The sequence below is a fragment of the Homalodisca vitripennis genome, chromosome 6 (genome assembly GCF_021130785.1).
Source record: "Homalodisca vitripennis isolate AUS2020 chromosome 6, UT_GWSS_2.1, whole genome shotgun sequence".
Classification (NCBI taxonomy): domain Eukaryota; kingdom Metazoa; phylum Arthropoda; class Insecta; order Hemiptera; family Cicadellidae; genus Homalodisca; species Homalodisca vitripennis.
Window position 1 is genome coordinate 117,414,070 of NC_060212.1, and position 16,924 is coordinate 117,430,993.

Here is a 16,924-nt window from a genome sequence, read left to right on the forward strand (position 1 = left end):
TATTCTCGTATGCCACATTTACCACAATTCCATTGGTACGGACATAACTATATGTCACACTATACGTGTTAAAGAGCAACTAGGTGTTTGGAAACACAGTTATAGTTTTTTCTTACTTAAAAATAATATTTATTGTAACTGTACTCCTATAATTTTTATACACTATAAATACAAAGCAAAACAGTAAGCAATTATAAAGTTGTCCATTGGAAAAAATTAATTTGTAGTGTTACTGTAAAGCGAATTGAATCTTTACCATAATATTACATAAAGTAGAGAATAATGTTTTCAGGATTTCAGGGTTGAGCTCTTGAAAAATCAATTACTGTTTACAACCAATCAAAAGTTGTCAAATAATTGATAAATTCGTATCATGTACACTTTTATCCAGTAATACTATAATTTATTAATTCACAAATTACTATCATATTGATTTTAATTAGGTTGATCAAATGTACCTTTTAATTCACTAAAGTGGAAATGAAAAAGGTTCTGGACTCAACACACAAGATTTTATGATAAAAGATACTAATGGATAAGGATGTGCTAGGTCTGTATTCTGCTTTGTTAAACACAGGAGGATCTGTCCTAATTATTTGTCACAAACACAGAAGAGGAGGCCAGTGTGGGTCGCCTCTATCAACCAAAGCAAAATAGGGAGGTTATTCCTGCGGTGTAGGTAGAACTAATAGTACACACATTGGAATAATCATGTTCATTCCAACCAATATTCTCAGTAGTTTACTATTATTACAAATTACTCCTAACAAACAAACATTTTTAGGTTAGTCCTGAAAAGGTATAACTAACCACAGATGAACCTATCAGTGTTTGATCTAATTTACTACATTTACTTCTTAGTGGAAAATTGTATCTAAATTTCATTAGCACCACCCTTAGGTAGCATAATCATGCACTAATACTTCATGGCTGTTGTATTTAAGGGAACTTAATCTGAATTATGTGGGCTCTAAATAAATTACGTTCCACTAGAGTAATTTTTTATCTGGTATTGAAATCATGTTTATTACTACTACGGCTACTCAATATAAAGCAATACTTACAATGCGGCAGGGATCCCTAGTTTTACCCAGTACTGTGGGAAGTTGTCGAACTGGTATGTGTACATCATAATCAAGATCAGCATGGAGTATATGATGACAGTTAACCAGAAGCTATACATGATTTTGCGCCAAACAACCCATGACAACTGAAACATAAATAGAATTTTTAGTGAAACTTTATCTCCAATCAATTCATTGAAGTGCATTTTAAAGATAGAACAATCCAATAAAAACAAAATCAATCAAACCATTTTTGTTGAGAGACAAATTATTATACGGCACGGACCCATAAGAAACAGGAGAAAATAAATAGATAAGAATCTTTGATTAAAAGTATAAGATCACTTATACTCACACATAAATAAGGTTTGGTTGATTTAGGACTAAATAAATAATGAAGTGAAAATCTTGAAAAACAGTGGAATTTTACAATTTTTTAGTGCAAGTCAGACACATACAAGTTACATAAGATAAATAAAATACACTTAAGAATGTAGTAATGATAAAAATAATTTTGACATTTATGTATAGTTTATTTACAGAGTGACCTGTACCTTCTACTACCTTGCTACCTACTTGCATATAGAATTGCTCAATAGAATAAGGTGCAGTTATGATTAGAAATGCAGCCAATCTTGTCTTGAACTCAGACAGTTGTAGTTTTGTTATATATAAAGGTAAGGTACGAGGGCTATCCAGATAGTAGATTATGTTTCGCTCTGTAGCCGTTAGGGGCAGGACTATCGCTGCTATTTTGATTGATGTCACTGCGATTCTCCTTTCACTGTTCAGTGGCTGCTCAGCCATGCCAGTGAGAGGTTACTGTCACTCCTTGTTATTTTACAATAGTAGTTTAAAGTTTATGACGCAATTGAAAATCCCATGAGTTGTGAAGTGCGGTCAGTAATACGGTTTTTGTTGGCTGAGCACAATAAACCAATTGAGATTTATCGCCAACTCTGTGAAGTTTATGGGAACGATGTGATTACTGAAGTTGGAGTGCGTCAATGGTGTATTAGGTTTAAAATGGCTAACTAATGTGCATGATGATGAACGAAGTGGACATCAAGCATTGTGACCGATTAAATTGTCTCTAAAGTCGATGAGAAGATTAAAGAATTATTAAGAATAAATATTATTAAGAATAAATAGACTGATTCACAATAACATAATTCTCACTTAGTTTTCAAGGAGTTTGTTGCATGAAATTGTTACGCAGAAGATAGGTTACCATAAATTTTTTGCAAGATGGATACCTAGCAAACACGGCAATTCAGACTCAGGAAGTCCTGGATACTTCAAGTGGGAGGTGTTTCACATCCGCCTTAAATTCAGTGACTAACACCTGATTCCAGCAATGAAGATCTGGCTTGCAACACCAGCGCTTTGATGACAACCTGTAACTGCGGGAGGGTGTGACTTCCTGGTAGAAGTGTTGGGCAGCAGAATTTTATAACGCTGGAATTTCAAAACTACTCCACTGATGTGATAAGTGCCTAAATTTTTATGATGACTATGTTGAAAAATAGTATTTTAGTATCACTTTCAAATTTATAAAATACAATTTTTTCCTTGTACTTTGTGTTTTGTTTATATCAAAAACATAATCTACTTTCTGGATAGCCTTTGTATTAAACCTTTTAATTTAAACATATCTATGGTTTCTTTAAACTTTCTGAACTCCGGTGGATGACAAGTTTAAGTAATCAGGTTGGTGAAAATGATACTTTACAAAAAATAGTGAAAATGTTTCTTTACAAATAGCAAATTTTGTAAGATGAACATTGCAGGAACAGTCAAAATTTTAAAGTTAATAAAGTATAGCCACTGCTCTCAGTCTGGGCAATACCAGCCAGTAACCTGACGGTTCTTTTGTGATACAAGAATACAACATAAGCACTTGGGCTATTTTCCCATAACACTACGTGATATATGTCTTAAACAATCAAAATATGCCATAAGTAAAACATTGTTGTGAACATTATGATTTAGTTTAAAAAGCAGGCACCATATATATTCTTGATAATTTATTGATAACTTGTTCTGTGTGGCTGTGCCAGATTAATTTTGAATTTATGTTCAGACCTAAAACTTTCAGTTTTATTCAACATATTACAGGGACATGTTCAATATTCAATTTTAAGCATACAATGATTATTCTCAGTGCCAAAATTTGTAACTTATTACTAAATTGCTATTCAACAAATAGTTTAAGAGAATGTTTGGCAACACTGCAATAAGTATTAATCTACATAAAATTATGGAATATTTAACTTAAAATTAGTGTTTTGAATCACAGTACAGTGGGTTGTATTGGTACCTTTTGCACATCTGTCACTTTACGTGTATATTTTTTTCCAAAAATTCAAAGAAAAATCAAGTGAGTTTCCAAATATTACTTTATATAATACACATTAAACATAATACGAAATAAAAATTAATCATGGGGGAATTAGTTTCTGTTGTCAATTTTGTTGTAAATCAATTACTTAGTAATAAATGCTTGCATCTCTTTTTTAATTAACTACGTATACTGTATCTGAGAAATAAAGAAAATAAGTTTATAATAATTACCTAAATGAACAAATCCTTATTCAAATAACAGATATGAAAACTTTTGAGAGAATATAAGATGATAAAGTGTTAATATTATTTCAAAGAGAAAGATAAAAATAGACAATACAACAGATGGCTATACTATTTTTTGATAGAAAGTAATAACTACACATGTACACCACCTGAAATGTAAGAATGAAGACGAGAGCAAGAGCCATGTAAATGATGCGGAAGACTGTCATGCGCTGACCAGAGATGCCGATAGCAAACAGTATGCTGGCCACCACCCAGATCCAATACTTGGTCAGAAACCCCCGAACCACCAAGCCTGTCTTTTGCACAAACTGGTTGGTCTTGGTTTGAGATTCACCTCCCATTGCTGAAAACCGTTATTTCATTTAAAAAATAACTTTAAAATGATAAAAATACTTATACAATAAACTAAAATTTGTAATATATTACACTCAAAACTCAGCGTGTAACAAATGCAAATCTTCAAGCCCATGTAAACCAGTGAACATTCCAGACTAAAAGTGGGATAGAAGTCTCGATTGCACCCTGGTTGTTATTTCCTCAATCCTAGCCGGTGTTCAATTAAGGACACATTTAATGGGTCAAACATATTTACAGTGAATCTAATAAAAAAACTAAAGTGGAAATTATTAATAATATCGAAATTTTCTTTAAATTTACAATATTATGTATCAAATGCAACATTTAGGTTACATAATTATTGTACTTATAATAATGTCACAACTTTGCAGTAGTCAATGACAGTAATTATTACAAGTATTGAACTATTCTTTCATATCACACACTTTTTAATATAAATGAGTACTCAGATCAATTGCGTAATAGATTTATTTTAAAACAATTTATAGATAGGTTATGGTAATTTACGCTACTCTAATATTATTGTATGTTTTTCTTAAAAAAAGAAAAGCCAATAAAGCTGTTGAACTGGACCACAGAATAAACAAAGTCAGTTCTCAACTGATATAACAACACAGACACACACATGTAATATTACCTGTGGTGGCAGCACCCACCCCAATCTGCAGGGGTGCCACCATGTCAGCAATGGTAGACGAGTTGCGAGCCTCCCACCGTTCCTGGTTGTGTTGGCGCAAAGTGATCCAGAACATCAGTGTGTACAAGGTCTGCAAAATAAGACAGACAACTTCATGACTGTCGCACCAGATCACACAAATTATTAACCCTTACACAGAATTTACACTATATTTTTACATTAACCCTTTGCACTATAAAGGCCAGCAGCACTGGCCACACCAAGGTTGCAGACAGCTCACATTAGTTTTGCCGTAGTTTGTCCTCGTAACTCGTATGGGCAGTACAGATGGCCGTGCTACTTTCATTGACAGCTCGGCAGCCATATTTGTCGTTTGCCTCTTCAGATCGGAATTATTTTCAATATCCTCCACGATATTTGCATAATAATTCAAAATGTCTAAAGAAGAAATGAAAACTGTATTTTAAATTAATCTTTCTAATACAAAGATAAACATACAATTTGGGACATTTAACTCTTATAAGTATATTGTTAAAAAGATATGTAAATAAGATATTATAAAATATTACAGTTATACTCAGACATGAACTACATATTTAACATTTGTTCAGTCTTTACATTTTTTACGGAATAAAACTTTAAAGAATTTACACCTATGTGTAGTCAAGAATAGTTAGCACACGTCTTATAATAAGATTTTTTAGGTTTAATATCCCTTCTATCACTTCAGTGTAAAGGCCCACTACTCGTCATTCATCTTATTTGCACAATCAATGTTTAAAAAAGAATTATAGGCAAATTTAAAACTTATTACTTTACCTACACATCATTTTTAAAACAGCTGCTTGATAGGTTTCGGCAATCACCTTCATTACAAAACAAAGAGAATATTAGAAAATAACTACTATGTTTAGAGGCCAGTGGTGCTGGCCTTACGAGCTATGGGCGTATTATAACTTGGCCAGTACAGCTGGACATACAATCTGAGATAACATTACGGCAAAAATTAATCCGCGCTTCCGACAAATTGATGGCGGCCAGTAGAGCAGGCCATACGAGCTCCAAGGACAAATTATAAATACTGCCTTCGAATGCATAGATTTAAAATACCTTTTTTAAGTTGCTACAAATGACCCAAGACAATTTGAAACCTTGCTCACAAAAAAAGATGAGGTTTAGTTTTAGTTTTCTAACTGCCGACTGGTACCGTCCTTTTAATTTTGTTGTTTCTGTAAACAACGCAATAATAACAACATTAAAACAGTACAAAATATATTAATAAAAAAATAGTACATTTTTAACTTCAAACATTCAGAACCAACACTGTTTTAACATACAACAACAACGTGGTTGTAATATTCAATGTTCTTCAGCAGGATATACTCATTATAAGTTATTTATACAAATGAAATGACAAAAACTACAATACCTATACATGTCTGCTTTGGTGACTAATACTCTTCCCGTGAAATCTTTTCATACAGGATTGAGCTGTATTACATTTTTAATGTTGTTAACACTGTAAAATGTAACCATGCCACCAATATGGAGAACCATGGTAATCTAAATATTACCAAATAAATGGATCCGAGAAACACATTTATGTAAACCAAATACTGTCAATATTGACCAAAGGAGCAAATACAAACAATACAAGTAATGAAACCAGTTCCATTCAAGTTTTGCACCTGTCTAGTGGCATGGAACTATGTAAACATATCTATAACATAATTCTTTTCAGAACTTCATGCAACTAAAATTAATGATTTCTAAATTAAATGCTCGTGCAACTGTAATACCTTGATGAGAAGTGGTTTGACCGGGAGTTGAAGATATTTTTCAAAGCCGATCTGACGAAGGTTAAGTCCTTGTATCTGCTGCGGTAGTTCCTCATCAGTGAAATTCATACCATAGAGGTACTGCGCCAAGAGGAGGAACTCTGCGTACAGTACGAGAAACGGGGAAGTGCGCAGCATAGTCTTTCGCTGGTTGGGCAACATCCACATGAACATGGCCCACAACAGCAGAACAAACGTGAGCCAGCTGTGGTACGTGATGCTCCATGCCTACAGAACAGTTACACCAGCCAAAATTGCATAACATACAGTTTCGAAAATACCAAGTACATCGACTACTGTTATCTATATATATATATATATATATATATATATATATATAGAATGTTTGTCTATATGTCCTTAATAGACTCAGAAACTATTTGACTGATCGTTATGAAAATATGTATGTACATGTATTTTTTCACATAGAAGGTTTATATGCTATGCCCATTGATGTAACTCACCACCAAGCAGCGCTGCAAAATATAAAAGTTATCAAAGCGCCTGCACTTTATAAGCTGTAATTACAAAGTTACATATATTAAATAGGCAAACACTATTTTAAGACGCAAATTTTTTATGTATATTTTTCTTTAAAATAAATTTCTAGTTGAACTTAAAGCTTGAGTGTTAGAAAACTTTATAATAAAGTACATGTAGATGTACAATGGCTATAAAAATACACCATTGACGGGTTTTCTTAATCATGGCAACAAGGCAAACTCTACATCGGCGTTGGAAATATATTTCACTTGAACCAGAAGAGCTCATACACGGTCAAAGCTTACGAAAAGTGTGCAAAGCCGCGGTAAACAACTACTGTATTATACATGTTTTAAATGTAAAAGACAATTGGTTAAGCCCGCCATATGACTCCTTTAAGTGAAATCTAAGGAAGAAGATATAAAATAAGTAAGTAAACAAAGGTCACTTACAATGCCCTTTGCCAAAAAAACTGAACATTAAAATCTTTGTAAAATCTATGTAAATTGTTCCAATAATCCTACTATCCATCTACACTATGATAGGTACACCAAATGATAGTAACCAGTGGATCCTACCATCATTATGATGTTTGTCCCGATGTAAGAGGACTGGGCAATGAGCTGAGTGATGGCGATAAAGCCGTTCAACAGGATCTCCAAAAGTCCTGGCTGGTTATCGTCCTCCAACTCTCCCCCATCTGCTGAATCACATTTACATCATTGAATCACGTATACTTACTTCAATTTTATTTATCCTTTAGAGTGAATCACTTTTACAGGATTTTGGAGATAGTATCACTAACAAATCATTATCAATATTCCCTGTTAAGGACAACAATAAAACATTTCGTTTTAAAATTTTTGACTGAGATGGCTCTCCACAACAAGGCCAAAATACCTCAAGAATTGATTACTGTTAACAATGTTTCAGTGCAGTGCGAAAAAATTGCATAAATCTTCAAGAAAAGGCAGTCAGAATAATTAAAAGTTTAATAATATGGAGCCATGGAGAAATTCTTTTAAGGAGATTACAATTGTTAGCAATTATTAATATTTTCAACTTCAGATAAATTAGTCAGCTCTGCTCTGCAGTTATACAGGGTCCGGCAAAAAAACCTCCCTGATTTCAATAGGCATTTGCAAAAAGAATAAGAAACATACAGAACAATTACTTATATTTGTGAATAGCCTATATGATGCCATTTTACATCACTTAGTACACTTAACTTGGTTTTGAAAATTATGTCCGATATATGATGTCCCCCACTGTTAAGACATTCACGAAGTCTTTCCCTGAAGTTTTCCATAGTTCTCCGTGTAACTTCCCTTGGAATGGCTGCCACTTCCTGCCTAATGGCATATTTTAGTTCTTGCAGAGTTCTGGGACGATGTTTGTACACTTCAGCCTTTAGGCAGCCCCACAGAAAGAAATCACAAGGTGATAAGTCGGGTGACCTTGGGGGCCAGGAAATGTCTCCTTTTAAAGAAACAAGACGTCCAGGGAACAACATTCTTAACATTTCCATGGACCGCCGAGCAGTGTGAGCTGTGGCTCCGTCCTGTTGGAACCAAACTTCTTCTTCCTCATGGTCTAAAACAAACTGGTTGATCTTGGGTCGGAAAAATGTCTCTATCATGTGACAATAGCGATTGGCATTCACCGTTACTGTTGTTCATCTTCTTCAAAAAAGTACAGTCCCCACACACCAAATTTCGCAACGGCGCACCAAACTGTGACTTTTGGGCTGTGTACTGGTTGTTGGTGGAGTTGCTTAGGATTTTCTGCAGCCCGGTAGCGGAAATTCTGTTTGTTAACAGTTCCACACAAGTGGAAGTGGGCTTCATCAGAAGAAATGAAGACAGCATCTGGGGGAATGTTTTGCAAAATGTCATCACATGCAGCCCTGCGAGTTTCATAATCTTCTTTAGACAACTTTTGGGCAACCATTATTTTGTAGGGATGCAGATGAAGTTCCTTATGCAGAATTCTCCTTACACTCCTTTCTGACAATCCCAGGGCAGCTGCATGTTTAACCCCTGAACGCTTTGGAGACTGTTGGATGGATGTTCTCACTCGTGCCACATTCTCCGGTGTTATTGCAGTACGAGGTCAGCCAGTTGGTTTTCTTTTTAATGCTACCCTGTTTATCTAAAGTTTGACACCCACAGTCTAATCGTTTTCGCATCAGGAACACTATCACGTCGGCCAAGTTCGAATCGAATCCGAAACGCTCGTTGAGTAGAAATCACAGAACCGCCATTTTTAATAAACTCCTCCACAACAAACGCCCGATGCTCACCGAGCTAAGCCATGGCGAACACTGAAAATGGCACGTATGCCGCTACGGAACAATACCCCCTCCACGTCTCTACCCCACTACAACTCACGCAGTGGCTTGCTCAAACCAGGGAGGTTTTTTTTGCCGAACCCTGTATATATCTTAGAAGTGATTATGTAATGCAGGTCAAGGTGTGTTTTGATTCGTACAATAATGTTCACCAAGATGAAATCAGACTCAGAGATAACTGTTGATTCCAACATCACGAATAGACTTTATAAGAATATCTTTTGCAATAAGTTAGTGTAGCCTTATGCTGTAAATCCAGTGGAGACTCTATCTACACTTCGCCTGACGCATTTTAGATAATGGATTTACTTTAGGTCAGATCGAGAGTTAATAGCAAAGAATATTGTAACAAATGAACTAACCTCCTTCTTCAGGTACATTTTCCAGTTTAATGTTCTCTTCCGCAACATCGGCTATTGTGACACTTCCCAACGAGTCTTGAAACAAACTTCGTGCTCGACTTGAGTGTTTCCGATACACAGACTCTCTTCCACGGATCAGCTGTAAACATATCTCATTCTATTTTGTACTCATGAACAACAAGATATTTGGATCCCTAAGTTGCCTTTGATGAAAATTGTATGTGTGTATAAGGCTTACTTTGTTCAATGAAATATTATTTTCTGTGTAATAGTTGTAAATACACCGCTATGTGTCAATGTAACAAAGCATTTGAAAATGTTGGGCAGTAATCACAAGTAATTTCTTGTTTAGTGTTTAGCAATCATTTTAAATTATTTTTTCTCATACAATTAAATACACTGTATCAATAGATAAAAATAACCATTTTTTATTGTGTAAGATTTTGTTAGGAAAGCAGACAACTAGAGAGAAGATACCTCAGACAAATCTAAAAATCACAATGTAATAGTAATTAATTCCATCCAAATACACAAATAATTCAATTTAGCCTGTTTTCCTTACCATTACCAAGCTATTTACAAACAACACAAAGCTTTATATACAGCTCCATTACATCCAACAAGCTGTAATTGAAAATAAAAAACTACTATGTTTTTACTTAAGTAGCACTGTTCTACTTTAAGAACAATTTACTGTGTTGAGGCCTAATTAAATCAACTCTCATTCCGAAGGCTTACAGGTTGCACATGGATTTTAGGATGCTTCCTAAAAACGTAAAAAACAGACATTCTGTCATCTTTTTAGTACAAACAACAAATCTAAAGTTACAAATTTATTATTCTTGGATTCCTTGATATAATTTAGAACCGTGCCAATAAGAATACATGTAACTTCAAAGTACTTTTTTGGCTGGTCCAATGGCTCCTTTTGTTTCAAGACTCTAACAAATTGATTTAACATTATAATACATAAAACACATAAAACCCCAACAAATTTCCAAGGTCAAATACATCCAAATGTTATTGGCATAGAAATAACCATTCAAAAACAAGTAAAGGAGCAACATAAATTAGCACTAGTAGATAAAGAGAAAACCTATAGCCTCTGATACATCAAATAGCATATTAAATTTGACAGTTGTGACATCACCAATTGTTTTGGTTAGTTTTTTTGCAAATGTGACAATTACACATCACCAACACACTAAACTAAATATTGGAGATCAAAATTGTTTAGTAACATTAGAGGTTTTGCTACAGTTGCAGCAGTAGTAAATAGTACTAAAACATAAATTTATACAATTTACTAGTACAACTTTTGTGGGTGGTACAGTACCAGTGCTATGTTACAATTTAGTCCATATTCTATCGATATTTTTAATCAAGATACAATATTTTATCTTATTGTAATTTTTTAAATATTCAAATGAATAAGCCTAAATATGCATAAAGTAATTTTATTACCAGTTTTCAATAAACTAATACCATTGGTTGATAAATATCCTGACTCAATTTTCTGAAAGAAGCTTTATAGGTGGTTACTTTTTAATCCTTTTTACAGCCTTCAGGAATTTTTTTGGAGTTAATAAAATGTATTTTTGAGAATTGTTTACTTTTTTATGTTATTTGTCTCAACTCTTTACTAGTTGTTTGTTTTGAGATTTTAAATTAGTCTATAACCTAATTAGTTGTTATTTATTTGTTGTTATTGTTAGTTTATTTATAAATATTTTATTTATTGTTGAATTTCAGTTTTGTTCATTAATTCCATTGTTTTAAATCTTTTAAATGTCATTTAATTGAAGTAATTATTAAAACTAATTTGATGGCATTATTTGAACAACTCTTTTTACACCTTAACATACAAAAATTATCAAATTATAAAAAAGTATGAATTTTAAATAGTTTATCTGTAATTTATAGTTATAAATATGTCTAGACTTGGCATTGCGCTGCAATACTGACGTTTTTAATATTTTTAAAAAGTCTTAAAACAATAAATTGATTGATTTACAAGATAAACCCATTAAATATTGAAATTTAACTCACTAATCATAATTGACTAACTAACATTATATACTCAAACATTAAACCATACACTTTTGCATTCAAACAAAACAGTAAAGTTGACTATAGATATAGTGAAACAAGGGTTCTAACCTCAATCAGTTATCCTTTATTTTTTTGTACGAGAAAATAATTAAATCTCATGAGACAGAAAAAACTTAACAAAAATGGCAAGGAACCACTTCCAACCGACTATTTGTTCATTAGTAGAAATGAAATTTTTGTGCAAAGTTATTATTAATGGACTCGTATCAAAATGTCTAAAGCAAAACATACAAATTAACAAACAATAAAAAGTTAAAGCAATACATACTGGGGTAGTTTCAGTAAAAATGACCGAGCTATTGGCAGACTGATTTACCTAAAACAAAAGCATAAAGAAAAGAAAAGGCAAACACCTAGAGCAGTGAAAAGCGTCTGAACAGTAGACTCTCAAACATAACATTGGTTTATTGAATTAATAATACACCAGACAATTGTGAAATTTAAAACTGAATGAGCTAATTCTGATAGTTTTAATTACTCTATGCTAAACTGTATCAATGAATCATTGAATACAGTGTTTTCAATCTCTCATATTACAATTTTATTTTTATTGTATAAACCAAACAAAATAGATACCAACCAATATGAGGAGAAATATTTAAGATCAGTATTATAAATACAGTAAATAGAGAAACTTCTGAATTACCATTGTCCTAAGTTGAAATAATATAGAGTTAACCACATTAAACCCAACTGATTAAGGCTTTTTATATTTTACAACTATTAACACACTCATCAATTCATAGAATCTGTAAAAGGAATTTTGTATATTAGATTGAGATTTGGGTTTTTAGAATCTATTAATTATTTAAAATGTATTTAAGTATTTCAGAGATAGTTTACAAGTGCAAGTAAATATTCTCACTGTATTGAAACAACTATATGGTTTCAAGTTTTTACAAAAAAGAGAGGCTGTTCTCTAATATAAATTTTTGTCTTTTTTGTTCACTCTAAAGAGCTATTTAGCCTGTGCAAGGATCGTATGAAACAGAATAAGGAAAGTTGGCACAGTATAATATAGAAAATACTGATTAAAAGTACTATGCCCATGATATTGAACCTACACTATCCCTAATTCAGATCAAAAGTCCGAACTCCGAGACCATGAAGCCACAGGCTATATTACTATTAAATTTATTGAGGAATAAATTACCACCTTTAAAAAACTTTCAATGTTTTGTATGGACCATTCAAGTATACTAAAACCTAGTGCACAGATTGCATCATTCCCTTCTATTCAGCTTCAATAAACTGTGAACATATAAAACATTTTAAAAGGGATATTATCAGTGGCAAGTTCATACATTAACTTACAAAAAGCAATCAAAATTAAATTCAGAGTACAAAAATTAAAAACATGTTTAAATTAAGCTCTGAGTTTTTAGAATTGGCCCATTAAGAACTTTAGAGATTGAAGCAGTGGATAAAATGCTGATATACTGCAGGATACAGGATGGCATACTGCTAGTTTATTGATCCTACTAGAGACAGAGAACTTTACAGAACATCCTGTATAATGAAAGTCTCTGAATAATTGCATCTAAATTTACTGAGAGTCTACTGTTTTTGGCAGCCATGCAGTGAAAATGGTGCAAATTAGGTGTTTAGTCGAAATCATTCATTTACTTGATATTTTAGATAGCTATCATTATTGAGATTAAGAAGCGAAATACTATATTTAGTAATAAAAGCAAAAGATCGCAAAATAATCAAGTATACATTTATTTAATTTATCATTCTTCATTGCTATCTTCATTGGTTAGTTTGAGATATTCGCTTCGCTGATTAAAATTTTCCAAATAGATTCATAGATTTATTACTATATTTCTACAACATTTAACTACTAACGCCTTACATTGATTAAGATTTAAGCAAACAAATGTTTAAATTAAATCAGTCTTATGATGTTAGGTTAATAGTGCCAAATTTGATTAATTTCAAAATCACCAAACTACTAATTTGCAACAAAATAAACAATATCTACAATAGTTAGAGAATACAGAGTGTGATAGAACAGAGCACCAAACACCACCTTCACCTGAAAAATACAGATTAATTGTGCATCAAATAAACAGACACATGCTCAGTTACATCATCGTGTTGGGTGATTTATAAAACATGGAATTAGCCAAGTATTCAATGCATAGAAATTTAAGTGCTAAAATGTTTTTTTCTATGATCATACACACAAGGAATAAAAAAGGAAATTACTTTGCGACACAATTAGCAAAACGCATAAACTTTCACAGTTTGTATAAGTATTGTACATGGTTTTTATATTAGAATTTTCAGAGTTACCTGGTTTAATCAGTTTTAGCAGTAAATTCATCTGCTAATATGAATTACATATCAATTTCAAAAATATATTATGGTTTCAAATTGTGGTTTACGTACAACAATAAAGGGAATTGATAGGCAGTTTATTCAGTTACAGCAAAATCCCTCTTACCACGAATAATACACCATTCTGTCTAATTATCTATAAAATGACAGCCAAAGTGAATGATACTTTATTTTTGATTGATTGATAACTTGTGTTTAGAATTTGAGAGATTGAATATGTATACCATACTATTAATGATAAACCTCGTTAACTCAAATATATTGTTGAAAGAAATTAAATTATTTAAGAGAAAGGTGATAAATGTATGCACCATACTGTTTTTGCTGAACTCATTGTATGTACAACAATGTTTTAGAAATGAGTTATTTATTTACTTTTCAAACAACGCTTATAACAAAGATTTTAGAAACTAATTTACAAACTAATTAGGGCTGATAAAATATAAAATTTAAAAATAAAAGTTGTGAACGAGAGTTTAAAGCACAAACAAAACTAATCACTTTACATTACAGATTTCATTTGGTAACAAATAAATTCATAAGTAAAAACTGTAAATCATGCGGCCAGGCTCAGCAAATGATAAATGAACTTCAATGGGCGGTAAAGTTTGGAAGGGATAAGGATAAGGAAAGGAAGGGTACGTACTCTGACTTTACGTGTAGCGGAACGCCAACGGCTAGTCTGGTTACGCAGAAGTCTGCGCTGCGAGAGGCGCGCAGACAGCTGACGGGCCATCCCGTCGTCACCAGCACTAACCTGCAAGGGGTCAACACATGCTGTCATACCCATGCAATACTACTGTACCCATCGCCTTGAGCGTGTGCTAACAACACTGTCTGTCTCGTAAGCCAACAGTGGTAGTAGTCTCCTTTTCTCCCAGACCGTATTGCAAGTCAAAATTAAATGAAAAACTCAAAACTGAAAAACAGCGATTGCATTAAAATTGTCTATCTTGTGCAAAACCAATTCTATCTAGAGGAAATTATCATCATTGAAAATGATCTAGATGATAATTTTAGTAGTTCCAAAGATTTACAGTGAAATCTAAAAGTGGAAATCTACAAATCCATCACTACAAAAACAAAATAGATAGATTCGATTAGTAAAAAGGTAGAACAATACTTAGGAAAATGAACTTCTACAAGAACCATTCCCTCAGAAATCCAATATTTCCCAACAAAACTAAATATGCAAAAGCTAGTAAGTAATTTATTACTTTTAAAGTCCATTCATATTGATCTTTACCAGCGAAACACTTACATCATTCTACATATAACTACTAAAAAAAATCAATATGGAGACAGCTTCTTCCAATATTGAAGTGTGAGTAAAACCATTAAAAAAGAACTTGTAAGTGAAGTTGTTGTGAACTGTAATCATAAAAGTCATCAAATTACGAATCTTGGACAACCTAAGTTACAAAAATTAAAAGATTACATAATGATATGAAGTGGCTTTCATGCATCTGGCATAAATAAATCTACAGTGAAATTTCAATAGTCCCAGATTTCTTCCAACCTACTCTGAATTCATCAATTAAAAAATGAACTGTAGCAATGAACCTACATCAACCTGGTGTAAGGAGATGTAATAAAAAATTACAACGGTTTGGTAACAGTGGTCAACTTCAACTTCATGCTTTGCACTACAATCACAGTTTCAACTATGTCAACAAGGGGGACAGAAAAGTTGAATGAAAGCATGGTGTGAAATATGACAAATTACTTAGTTAATGATAGTTATTGACCAACATGATAACTACATTACTCATTAATTACTAGGAGGAAAAGTACAGCCAATACGCACAGCAATCACAACAAATCATTCACTGTTAGTAAAACAGATAAACCACTCCTTGTAAAGTTCCTACGAAGATAGGTTTTCATATCTCAAGGAAAGCTAGAGCGGCCACACAGAACAGTTTGGTGTATTTAGTAATACCTGTGGATCCTCTTGTTGAATGCTCCCAGTTAATTCTACACCCGAGTCATTAGTATTCTGGAAAATGAGTCATATAAAGTAAAAACATTTTATTCATCCCGTTAACGGAATTAATTATTATATTATTGTATTCTATACAGTTATATAACTATTAGTAAATTAATTTTTTTATTAAAAGTGAACTCACTATACAAGACAAAAATCTTTCACTGAATTTAAAACAAATCAAGATTAACGTTGAATAACAAAAACATAATGTAAGTGAAAGTAACTAATGTGAATTGCTATAATAACAAATATTTAATATACTAAGACAGTAAGTTGTTCCAAACCATCCTAAAAATTTAACAGTTAAATTTGTTACTGTTAATAGATATTAGTACATGAAGTGCTTGGTGTAGCAATTAGAGTGGAAATTGCAACAAATTTTATTAGTGAACAAATTAGGCCAATTTGTATTGTAAGCAATACAAAAAATATTGCGAAGCAATTATAATATTGCAAATTGAACTGTTTGATTGTATCAGCTAAGTAGTTGGTTCACGCCACATCAAAAATTGCTAACACAATAAAAATACTGAGATATTTTGGCGTTACATTGGAAAATGCCATCTTCACCCAACAGACGTTCAACTGAAACTCAAAAGGATATATCAATTATTTTCCAGTTAGAACAGTAGTGTAACATCTCTCAATTGAAGATCGCTTTTCATGGAGATGCCGGAATATCTCAAGGTAATAAATTTCTCAGTTATGTCTAGACGTGGTGTCCACCAGAAAACTTAGATAATAGCCAAGACACAGGCCTTGTAAGCCTAGGAACTATTTCGATTAGTATAGGACT

At 32.7% G+C, this 16,924-nt stretch overlaps 1 protein-coding gene across 1 annotated transcript in view; it reads right to left on the minus strand.

Annotated features, from left to right (window-relative positions):
• Positions 1–16,924, minus strand: part of LOC124365534 (piezo-type mechanosensitive ion channel component) — a 192,913-nt gene that overhangs the window by 103,496 nt on the left and 72,493 nt on the right. Inside the window, exons 8-15 of the mRNA XM_046821521.1 lie at positions 14,785–14,895; positions 12,064–12,111; positions 9,684–9,822; positions 7,550–7,674; positions 6,450–6,716; positions 4,651–4,780; positions 3,803–3,999; positions 1,065–1,210 (exon numbers count right to left, since the gene is read on the minus strand). Coding sequence (XP_046677477.1) covers positions 1,065–1,210; positions 3,803–3,999; positions 4,651–4,780; positions 6,450–6,716; positions 7,550–7,674; positions 9,684–9,822; positions 12,064–12,111; positions 14,785–14,895 — 1,163 coding nt within the window. The remainder of the gene's footprint in view (positions 1–1,064; positions 1,211–3,802; positions 4,000–4,650; positions 4,781–6,449; positions 6,717–7,549; positions 7,675–9,683; positions 9,823–12,063; positions 12,112–14,784; positions 14,896–16,924) is intronic.